This window comes from Pinus tabuliformis, chromosome 8 (genome assembly GCF_031772625.1).
Source record: "Pinus tabuliformis cultivar Carrire ecotype Pingquan chromosome 8, CPIR1, whole genome shotgun sequence".
Taxonomy (NCBI): Eukaryota; Viridiplantae; Streptophyta; class Pinopsida; order Pinales; family Pinaceae; genus Pinus; species Pinus tabuliformis.
The window spans coordinates 604,847,190-604,858,928 of NC_142294.1; the positions used below are offsets into that span (position 1 = coordinate 604,847,190).

The 11,739-nt window shown below is 35.5% G+C and overlaps 1 protein-coding gene across 3 annotated transcripts; it reads right to left on the reverse strand.

The window, feature by feature from the left end:
• Nucleotides 1–2,073: 2,073 nt before the first annotated feature.
• Nucleotides 2,074–10,487, reverse strand: LOC149236946 (uncharacterized). Of its 3 annotated transcripts, XM_089372541.1 has the most exons (7): nt 10,159–10,487; nt 9,588–9,737; nt 9,226–9,411; nt 7,822–8,509; nt 7,625–7,696; nt 3,470–3,548; nt 2,074–3,274 (listed from the first exon to the last, which is right to left on the reverse strand). In XM_089372541.1, the coding sequence occupies exons 1-3, from the start codon at nt 10,347–10,349 to the stop codon at nt 9,405–9,407; spliced, it is 348 nt and encodes a 115-aa protein (XP_089228667.1). In that variant the 5' UTR covers nt 10,350–10,487; the 3' UTR covers nt 2,074–3,274; nt 3,470–3,548; nt 7,625–7,696; nt 7,822–8,509; nt 9,226–9,404. The 3 variants fall into 3 exon arrangements, with proteins under 3 accessions (XP_089228667.1, XP_089228666.1, XP_089228665.1); XM_089372540.1 differs by lacking the exon at nt 2,074–3,274 and having other exon boundaries at nt 3,322–3,548; XM_089372539.1 differs by lacking the exons at nt 2,074–3,274; nt 3,470–3,548 and adding an exon at nt 3,749–5,448.
• Between the last annotated feature and the right edge of the window lie 1,252 nt (nt 10,488–11,739).

The following is an 11,739-nucleotide window of genomic DNA, read 5'->3' on the forward strand; positions in this document are numbered from 1 at the left end:
TTGGCTTTGCTTTAGTGTGTTGGCCTTTGTGTATTATTTGCTTGGTTGTTTTAGCCTTGTATCCAAAGCTTTGGAGGAGTCTTCGCGTCAGTTTTTTTTGCCTTGTTCATTTGCCTTATCTCATATAATCAACTCATATTTTCCCTTGATTTGGTGTTCTGGTCCTTGTGTTGTCTTAGAGGATTTCAAGGTGATGCAATAAATCAAGAGATTTCTTTGAACACATGAAGAATTGATTCACTGCAACATAAGCTCCATATTTTTGGTTCCCTCAAAAGTTTGTGACAGTGAGGATTAGTCTATTTCTCCATTTTCATCAATCATGGATATTCTACTACAACAAACACAACAAATTCCTACCCTAGAAAATTAATGTAGTTTGCTAAGTCAGGGGTCTCCAAACTAAAAAAGTATGTGAACTCCACTTAATGGGAATTTAAGAAAAAAGAGACCATGCACTAGTTAGTTGAAGACATGGAGATGAGGAAGCAAGATTTTGCCTCTAGAGAAGGCTACCGCCAAACACAATTTGCACTAAGTTTCATGTTTTTTAAAGTTATTAGAATTCCAAATGCATATTTTTAAAATACATAATGGTAAGAAGTACGTGAATATTTTGTTGATTAATATATATAATCTCTATATTTTGTGTTCAAAAAGTTATTTATATTACTTAGACTTTGGAAATATAATAAAATGTAATTGCGTTATTGAATATAATTACAACTTTTGATTATATGTGTGTAATTTTATTAAATTTCAGTGAATTTGTTTATATAGAAAAAAATAAGTTGCAAGTATTTATTATTTTAATTTAAAAAATATATACAAAGTAAAAATTTGTATATAACTTTTATATTTATTTTATTATAACATATATTCAAATTATCCTTCACTGTTACCTTAATTGGTTAAGTTTTCATTGCTAAAGCATTTCCCTAATGAAAAGTTAGGGAGTCAATTCTCCTTCACACCTTCAAAATTAAGCTCCACTAATCCCTGCTAATAAATTTACTCATATATTTTATCTCTAAAAATTATAATTATTTAATTAAAAAATAATATCTTAATCTTTTAAAAAAGAATATTACCTTTTAAATTCTAATTCATTCTCATTCTCTTGTTTTATTATTAAGTAAATACGAAATCTAACGATTTTCTAGGTTTCATAAGATTATTTAGTATTGATTCATTCATCATACGAATTTATATTTCATTTAAAGATTAGAATCGTTATAAATCTTATTCTTCCGCCCGTTTTATATTTTAAATATTAAAGAATAAAAATTTATTAATATATTTTAAATGACAATATACTAATATTATATTAAATTAATTATTAATTAAATTTTAAAATGCATAGTTGAATTTAATTATTAATTAAATTTTAAAATGCATAGTTGAATTTATAGCTTTGCTGAATTTTAATTGGAAAATAATTTGACAATATTACTAATGTAGTATTTTGTTTTTTCAATGATAACAATTTGCAATTTCATATTCAATTATGTGCGTAGGTTCTTAAATGACCGAGTTAATATCATATGATTATGATTGAGTTAATGATGATGATTAACTAGAATAAGGAAGAAGATAAGGAGGAGGATGATGACCACATCTAAAAATGAAGGAATTACAGGGTATATACTAGCAATTGTCCCAAAAGGTACAAAGAGAGGCCGATAGGATTATTAAATTGAAATTGTTAAATTTTTTTAGAAGAGTTAATTGGTTTGTGGAAAACCTTGTTTTCTTGGACTGGATCATTGTGCAATTACTTTTCAGGAACACATTGAATGTCTTATTTCATTTTAGAGTAAGTTAATTACCCAAAATCAAGAGGTTAAGTTAATTACCCAAAATCAAGAAACCTCTATAGATGGCCAAGCATATATGAAGAATACATCTCATTCATTTTTTTTTTCAGAGAGAAAATCCACATATGGCCGAAGCCTACAGATATTTTTTACAATACGGCCGAAGCCAGCAGAATACGGCATAGCCGTTCGAATATATTGTACAAATACAAGTCAGCAAGCTGACAGTCAACACATCATATCAAAATCGCCATCATATACGCTGTAGAACGCAGCCTTGCAGGAATCGAACGCGGTCCGCGGGGGAGAAATCAAGCCGCCCGCACCATATGCAATACCAAATCCATCTTTTCTTTTCTCTGAGTAAAATTTCAAAAGCATGAACACATGCCATTTCATATGCACAATAAACCCAACTTCTGAAATTTCAATGCTTGGATGCATCCCATTCAAAAAATATATCAAAAAAAGAGAAGACAAAAACATAGAACATTTAACAACTCCTACTTTCAAATGCTCATGTTGCTTTGATGAAGAACTTTACTCACCTGCACATGCATGTTTCTCATGATATCATTTGCAGTAGTGCTTCTGCTTCAAATCTCTTTAACCTCCACATGCTTGTTTCTCATGATATCATTTGCACTAGTGCTTCTGCTTCAAATATATCTTTAACAAGATAAAGTGTTATTTCCCTAGTTCAAGCATTTCACATTAGAAAATGTTTGTCCATTATTAATATTCACATTGAAGATGTTTGTTTATGATTATTAATACAAAACATGCGGGTCCACACAAAGAACCTAAGACTATTACAGCATTTCACATTAGAAGATGTTTGTCGATGCTTAATAGTACAGAGCATGCAGATCCATACCAAGAACCTAAGACTATTACATCCTTCATTGAAAAGGGTAGATCTTTTTAAAATGAACAAAATTTGGTAACAATTTCCCCAGGTAAGGCGGAAATGATCCAGATTTGTAATTAGCTTTTGTCTGTTTAACTTTTTGTTCTTTTAGTCTAATGCTTTGTGCTTCTTTGATAAGCATCGTGTTACTGATACAAAATTAGAAAGCAAATGATGTTTAGGTGCATTACAAAAATTAAAAGAGCCTTAGAATTTCACAAGGTTTCCTTTCTGTCAGAGCCTTTACCCTTCACCAAACAAATATTTATGGGAATTGGGGAGGGAGTAGCCTTCTAATGCCTTTAAAAAATTATCTTCAGCTGTCTCTTGATGATAGAAACTGTGGGTATTGCAACAAAGACGACTGATCTGCCACTATTGTTGAGCAGTGACAGCTATAACTGGGGCATAAAGAATTCTGATGTCATCCAGCTCAGCCTTGTTATTGCATTGTGGACACTACTAGAAACTGTGGGTATTGCAACAAAGACGACTGATCTGCCACTATTGTTGAGCAGTGACAGCTATAACTGGGGCATAAAGAATTCTGATGTCATCTAGCTCAGCTTTGTTATTGCATTGCGGACACTACACATTTACAGAAATAGAAAATTACAATTCCCAAGATTTGGTTGCAACAAAAACATAGAAACTTAATCTTTTTGAAAAAGTTCATAGCCTTACCAGCTCACTTAACATCAAGACCATGGAAATCAACAATTGCGAGGTTGAATAATCTTACCTTGCCAATGTTATTCACATGTCGCTGAAGCCACTTTCTAATACAAGACATGCCAAACATGTGTCCACAAGCAAGAGAGCTGCATTTTTAGTTTTCAATTGTCAGTCTTTGGACATTTGAAAGCTCTTATAAAATGAATAAAACATTTTGATGCAAGGAAAAAATATAATTTATATGATTTCTGATAACAAGACATAAACATCAAACTAACAAAAGACTACTAGTCTTGACGGACGTTGGTCGCTTCACTCTTGAAGAAACAACTGAGGAAAGAGAGAATACAGTTTTCTTCTCGTTTCAGTTCAGTGATAGTTGTCAAAGTAGATTGAACTTGAGCCGTTTCTTTCTCAGCTTCCATGTTGACAAATATTTTTCTCTCTCTTTCTTCTCAAAGCTTCCTAACTTTTCTTGCAGAACTTAGACAGTTCCTCGCAAAGAACAAATAATGTTTTCTCTCTGTTTTATTGCTAAGTTCTTCTCCAGTTTCACCTGTTTCAAAGCCCTACCCCTTTCTACAAATGTTTTTGATATGTCAGCGTTTTTCTCTTCTGCCTTTTTCTTTTCTTCAGTTACTTTCTTTAAGGCATCTACCGCTTTTTGTAGACAGTCCTCCCTTTCTTGCAGCGTCTTTTCCAATTTTTCCTTCTCACAGGCCACGTTATGCAAATCAACGTTCCCCCGATTTAGTTACCTCGCATATTTCATATTGTCATCACTCAGCTTAATAAGTTCCCTCGTATAATTAATGTTGCTATAAGTCTGTATATGATCATTGAAACCCAAGAATACGCTTGACGAGAGTCCGTGATACATTTCAAAAATACCGAAGTTAGCAGCAGGTGGAACTGACTGCGAGAATGAGATGTTTGTTCTTGTAATGGGAAAATGTTGGGCAGTATTACTAATCCCAAGGCATTGAGTATTAAATTAATGCAACTGAGAATTAGAAGTTTCAGTTACACTGCTCGGAAACATATTCCAGTTGTTTAAAATTCCATGACTCTGTGGTGGAATAACCTTGCCCTCTTCGAATTGAGACCGTTGCCAACTGAGTTCCGTTTCCAGGCGAAACAGGAAAATTATTTACAAATTCAGGAATACGTGGCACCGATTCCAAACATTCCAAATAAGGCAAGAGATAGGTCTCTAGTTGCCCATGAGAAGCCTGCACATGATATTGGTAGGGAATGGGGCAAATGACATTTCCATCTTGATTTCTAACCCTGGCCACATTTGAAGTATCAATTAAAAGCGTATTTGCACTACCATGTCTCCCAGATCTTCCCACACTCTAGTCAAATTCTTATAACATCCATGAACTGCGTTGCCCTGTCGGTTGATTCTCGTTATGATACAATCCTCAATGGAATAAGAAAGAATCCTACCAGAACTACTACCTCCTAAAATGTTTTGCAGCACAAAATCATGGACCTCTCTAGGTTTCCTGACCACAGAACCACCTTGAATGCAGAAAAACAAGCCCACAGAAATCTGCAAGCGTGAGGGTGCACAAACACAATATAGGGGTCCACAACCAAATTACCATGGGCAAAAGTACCCTTACTTTTGTGAACAAAATGTGCCAGGAGATACTCTATACTGATTACCAGCAACTTGTCATATTTCCTCACTCTTATTTCTTTCACCATCTTTCTCTGCTCCGACTCTGCCCGTCCAGAGAATCCCCTTGACAGGCCCTTTGGAATGCCTTGCATCTGCTAAAAATTCTTGGGGATGATGAAGCAGCCAGTGTTGACATGGGAAGGCAACATAAAATCGGATCATCCTTTGTGATTGCAAATTGGAATTATTTATCTGCTCTTTTGAAGGTGGACACTGCAGTAAAATTGGATCATCCTTTGTGATTGCAAATTGGAATTATTTATCTGCTCTTTTGAAGGTGGACACTGCAGTGAATAAGATACTTTTGTTTGGAAAAATAATCAAACAGCCATTTGGAAGATGGAACTTTGCAATGCCTGCACATCATTTGTACCAATTGAATATCTTTGTTTATGATCTGTCATTTTTTATGAATCATTGGAAACAAGAGTAACGGTTTGACACAAGCTATGCCAGAGGTATTATGATTAATACAAATATAAACTAAAATGGTTCAACATAAAAGTAGGGTATAGTTGTCGAGTAAGTTTATTCTAAAAACTATGTATACATATTCCTTTCACAGACAAGAATTCAACATCACATTGTGATGCATTTCCAATCTCCTAAAAATTTTTGGGGCCCAACTCTAGACTATACCTAACTACCCAATACTAAATAGTGGTTGGTTTTCTCTGAGAATGGTCAATTAACTTGCACGAGATGATTGGGAGCACGAAGAAGTATTTACAGATGATGATCATGCAAAGCAAAAGAAATTCTCTTTAATTTTGATCTGTCATGGCCGTAAGCTAGATACATTTGAAGAAACATCTTTGTTAAGCCATGGACAATTAGTATGTAGCTTTGCTTTTCAACTGAAAATACTTAGGCATCCATATGCACACAGTATAGATATCATAACCTACAGCTATCATTAGACAATCTAATTTTCAGACTAGGAACCAGTTATCTTTATCAAAAATGAATGGGGTATTATCAAAAATAATATTCAACAAAATGCATTTTACCAGTTTACTGACCTGCAAATCATGTGACAGCATCCAGATGTTTTTTCAACAATTTGTCCACATTTTCCATTCAATTCATCTAATTCCATGGACATTGTCAATTAAAGCTTTTTTGTGATAGCAGGTGCTGGATTAAAGGCTTTTTGATCAGGTGTACTAGTTTATGTTGATGGGTTTATCAAGAATGCCATCCAAAATGTGACAAAGCTTTCCTCAGGTTCATATTAGGTTTTGCTTGGAAAAATATATAGATAAATACCTCAGGCTACCAAAACAGTGCCAGAACAAGAAAAATATAACTAATCACATAGTCTAGATATCATTATGTTATTAGAGAACGTATCAGGGGAGATGATTGTTGGACCTACCAAGACTCTCTTCATGGACGAGATCTCGACAGGACTTGACAGCTCGACCACGTATCAGATAGTTAAATGCCTACAACAGTTTACCCATCTCATGGATGCAACAATTCTCATGTCTCTGTTGCAGCCAGCGCCAGAAACATTTGATTTCTTTGATGACATAATACTCTTATCAGAGGGGCAGATTGTCTACCATGGACCTAGGGAGAATGTGCTGGAATTTTTTGAAAGCTGTGGTTTCAAATGTCCTGAAAGAAAAGGCAGGCACCGCAGACTTCCTACAAGAGGTATTTAGGTTATAAAATTTCAAAATATTTATTTCTTTCATCAAATCGGTGCTTTCTAATTCTAATCGTACATTAGACTTACATTACCTCGCCAATATCCCATGGTTACAGGTTACATCTAAGAAGGATCAAGAGCAATACTGGGAAGCTAGATCAAAATCATGCTCAATGAACCTATAGAGAGGAACCTAGACTAAGAATCTCACACTGTTATCTAAGAGAACAAAAAGGAAATTTCTTCCCTATTTCCCCTTTTGGCACATAAGGGAAGATTCATGGGAGAATTCATGCGTATTTTGTATATGCCTTTACTACCTTTTGGATAAGTCTTTCATCATTTTGAACGAGATCCAACCCAATTATAAGGGCTGATCAAATTGCATTGGTGTCTATAACTAATTTCTTTCAGGTAATACTAATTGATAAGGTTTCATTAGCAAGTGCTGCTAATGAATGAATGTAGAACCCTTTCATATATTTAGTTCTTAATGAATGTAAATATCTCACTCATGGCATTCTCAATTGATTAAAAATATTAATGACCATTCATTGTAGCAGCAGAATTGACATTTCAAGGGAGGTTTTTTTCACCCTGAAGGCCTATTTGGATGTCAACAAAATATCAAGAGGCAAAGATTTAATAGTGGTAAACTTTGCAGAACAAAAAAATAATCCATCAAATGTAACCTTTTTAATTTAATTGTTGTTTTTCTTTCTGCAAGAAAAAACATCATTGCAGGCTTTTATTTTGAAGGGAAAAATATCAACCAAGTATTTGACAATGACAATCCAAATGTGTTACTGGAAGTGCTGACCACCTTATATTTTGGACACGAATACCGCGGGGGTTTAGAGATAAAACCAACTTACCTGTTTAATAAAACGAACACTCCACAAAGAATAAATGTTCCCGCCACAAGAAACCATGCACCAAGTACCAAACTGAGAAACAAAGCAGAAACAGATAATCAACAGGACAATGTTTAATGGTTTAATTTATCAAACCATATCTTCATGCATTTTTTATCCTCGTGGAAAAAACAAGTTTTTCTACATATAGAACTTACAAGTAAACCAGAGTCTTGAGTCCAAGAATAGAAAATACTGCCAACCAACAATCACAGGGATCAGATTAGTTCAAAAAATTAAATAAAAAATAATAATAAGGAAAACAGATTTAAAGTTCAATAAGCGCAAATGCTCAGACATAAAATTGAAGTCCCAATCTTATGGTGCATTTGGGTATTAGAAACAGGTAGTAAATCATACAAAGTCCAAGAAATGCCAGAACCAGCATTGCTGCAGCCACCACAATTAAGGTAAATCGCTTGGCTCAGGAAAATCACAGCTTATTAGCTTAATGAAAGTAATAAAACAAAGACAAAACTGGATTAATTAATCCAGCAGCACAACTTCTCAGATGAGTAACTCTGACATGCAAGTTAAAGATGTTGTTCCAGAGATGCTTACACATTCTCCAGTACATCCCTTATTGTCCGAGAATTGTCTTTGGTTCTGGACTCCAGATCATTTGCTGCCCTATTCAACTTTCTATTCAAATCATCAATGTTTTGTTGGTCACTTACAGGAAGGAACACTTTGTCTACGCCCGTAGTTTTTGCAAGGTCAAGATACCCTGACACATTTCTTAGGCTTTGGACTGTGAACTCGGACTGATCAACAACATAATCCAAGGTATGAGATATATTGCGATGAAACTTATCCTGTCCAACATAAAGCAAGATGCTCCCGGCTCTGCACACATCAAGATGAACATATCAAGATGAATAACCCTCAAAGAGACATGGAAAGCTTTAAGGCATAAGAAAGATTATGTTAAGGTCAAAGAAATGGAAGACAAGAAAAATATATTATCCAGATGCTCCATTTACAACAAGTACAACAAAAGAATCAGAGCACTGGCATTCATCATATGTCAGGATAACTACACAATGAAAAAGGAACAATTAGAAAAGAATTTCCTTAATAACTTATAAAAATCAAGTCTTTGGGTCTTGAGATCCAATGTAGAGCAACATGGGCTATCAATGGCCTGAGGCTACTTTGATGGAGCTCAGATAGGTTGACATCCAAAGATAACACAGGACTCAATCATGGCATTTTAACGCAGGTAACTCCAAGTTTGAGAAATGATGAGCCCAATAAGTGCCAACCATCATTGCAGAGGATGGCAATCTGGATTAACAGAAGGAACCTTCACATTATTGCCAGGAATTAGCAGAAGGCGTGTTTAAACTTTAATCATGCTGCTTGTGACAGAAGCTATCGAAGGACAAAAGCATATTTTGATGGAGCTCGAATATGTTGATATGAAAGATAGATGCAGGGTCAATCGTGGCATTTTAAAGCAGGTAACACCAAGTTTGAGAAATGGTGAGCCCAAATAAGCGTGAGCCATCATCACAAAGGATGGAAATCTAGACTAAGAGAAGTGACATTGGTTTTATTACCAAGAATTGGCAGAATCTGTGTTTAATCATGCTGTTTGATACAATGAAATAAGCTGCAATCACCCCATCAGGCATCAGAGCACTGGCATTCAACATATGCTAAGTCCCGTATGCTAAGAACAGAGGTCACAGAGCAGCGTTGGTGTTCAATAGGAATCCTGTCCCAAAAATAGAGATCTTCAAGGCCTGTTTTGCAAAAGAATGGCTTCTTGTCAAGCGGAATTCCTTTGTTTATATCTTTAAAACTGTACAGGTGAGATGCTTCAGACTATAATTTTGTCTGATTTGAGATAACTGATGCGTTATTTCAAAATGTTAATCTTAGATAAGAATCATCAGCACAAGGTTAAAGGATATCTTACTGGAACCATTTCTCTTTGCAGATTATGATTGTTGCCTTCATTGGAGCCACTGTATTCTTGAGGACTGAAATGCACCATAAAACCTCAAGTGATGCTAATCTGTACCTTGGAGCGCTCTTTTTCAGCCTACCCATTTTCGAGAGCACTAACCTGCAATTTAAACAGAACAGAGGAATTCTGAGAACCTGGGAACCTGGGAAACAGAGAGCTGTACCTGCATTAAAATTCACATCGAGTCCTGTGTTGGTTATTTGTGGTCTCATTGCCACTGTCAGTTGAAGGAGCCGCTACAAAGTTTGTAAATGCTGCGAGATTGTCGTAATGGAAGCCTCCAACAGTTGGAGGAGGCGGTGAATCTAACGGTTTGGTCTATCTGGATTGGAGGTCAAAGGCGGTGTAGAGATGTGAGCTCGGAGTCAGAGAAAGCAGAAAGTTCTCGGTAATCACGACAGATGCTACCATGCGGCCATGAATGCGATTCTAACACAAAGCTAGAAAACCCAATCAGACACAGATAAGATAAGAAGAGATCTCAGCTATCAGAACCATTTGAATAAATCACATCACAGACCTGACAGCGAACTCCGCAAACTGTAGAGACTTGGGATTGGTTCCCAACATTTTAACGAAATTGGACTCCAGGTTCTGGATCTTGTCAGTGACCATATCAATATACCCCGTTTCTTCAAACGACCTGGCAGCAGATACAGATACGGCCAGCAAAAAAAAAGTGCTCAGAACAATGGCGAGGACGCGAGCCATGGCGGGCGAGACTGTTGAAACCTCTGAACAGAGCAAAGGCGAGATCAGTGGTGAAGAAAGAATGAGGTGGGGGTTGGTTGGAGAGCTGGTAGATCCCTCGTATCTGTTAATATAGCGAAGGGTTCATAGGGAATCTGGTCAAAGGCGGTGTAGAGATGTGAGCTCGGAGTCAGAGAAAGCAGGAAGTTCTCGGCGCGAATAAACAGAAATCACGACAGATGCTACCAAACGGACGGAAACCCTGAAGTTCTCGGCACTGAGAATAAACAGAAGCCCGCCGAATATGGATGCCAGGTGTCAACCTGAGATTGAAAAGGACGACGAAAGTCTGTTTCAATAGGAAGGCCTATCGGCCTAATTAGTATTTTATTTATGTGATTGAGATCTTAAGAAAAATATATATATTTAAATGATTTAGTTTTGTCTGTTTTATGATTTATTTATAATTTATGTATTTATTTTTTATGAGAATTATAATTATATTTATTTTCTATATAAGGAATACATGAACTATTTAGAGTCAATATCAAAAGATAAAGTTATTACAAGCAAGCTTATTATGTCACTTGTGGGAACTGAGTTTAGGTGGGAAGGATAACGTCATTTCTCTCAACCACTCAATATAAATCTAAATGACGATTTTTTCATCATATTGAATATAGATTTTTAATTTTATTTTGTATGGGATTGGGGGAGTAGGAATTATGAAAGCTTCATGAGGTGAAAAAAATTGCTATCGTTGTTATACTAATAAGGTAGAGGATAAAAAATAATCTCTTAAAATATCTGGCATAATCCTACAGTGAATCTCAATTTCAAAATAGTTGTAGCACTAACTCTTTTCATAATGTATTAACTTGAAGAAAATATGGAGATTTGGGAAAGCTTCTTTCATATCTCTTTGATTATAACAACCAAATGTTAAAGTGAACTTGTAACAGCCCCGGGTTAAAAGTTCATGTAATAAAGTTAATAAAGGAAAAATAAGACCAAGGTCATGTGATGTGTATTCCAAGTCGAATGTTGGGCAAAACATCCTCTTGGGCATTCATTTGGTTTATTATGGCTAAGGAAATTAGAAAAGGCAATGGCAAAGGCTTTGGAAAGGAAAAGACACATTTATTGGCATTTTACTTATGAAATAATGGAAAATAGGAGAAAAGGAAGGTGAAAGGTCACAGGTTGCATGTGAGGAGGAAATTGAAGGAAAATAGAGGGAAAATGAAGAAATTAGAGGCATCAATAATAAAAAGGTTTTTGAGGATCAGTTCACAACCTTTTGACAGTTTTGGGTTGGAGCTCTCTCTCTCATTTTCTTGCACACTTAGAGCATTCTTGGAGCACTCTAGCATTGGAGAAAGGAAGGCAAATGAAGGACAAGGAAGCGAAG

Bases quoted from the DNA above. Each gene is read 5' to 3' on its own strand.
- LOC149236946 (XM_089372541.1), bottom strand. From the start codon at position 10,349: ATGGCTCGCGTCCTCGCCATTGTTCTGAGCACTTTTTTTTTGCTGGCC. The intron at 9,738-10,158 runs GTCTGTGATGTG...TTTAAATTGCAG, and splicing joins TTTGCGGAGTTCGCTGTCAG to GTTAGTGCTCTCGAAAATGG.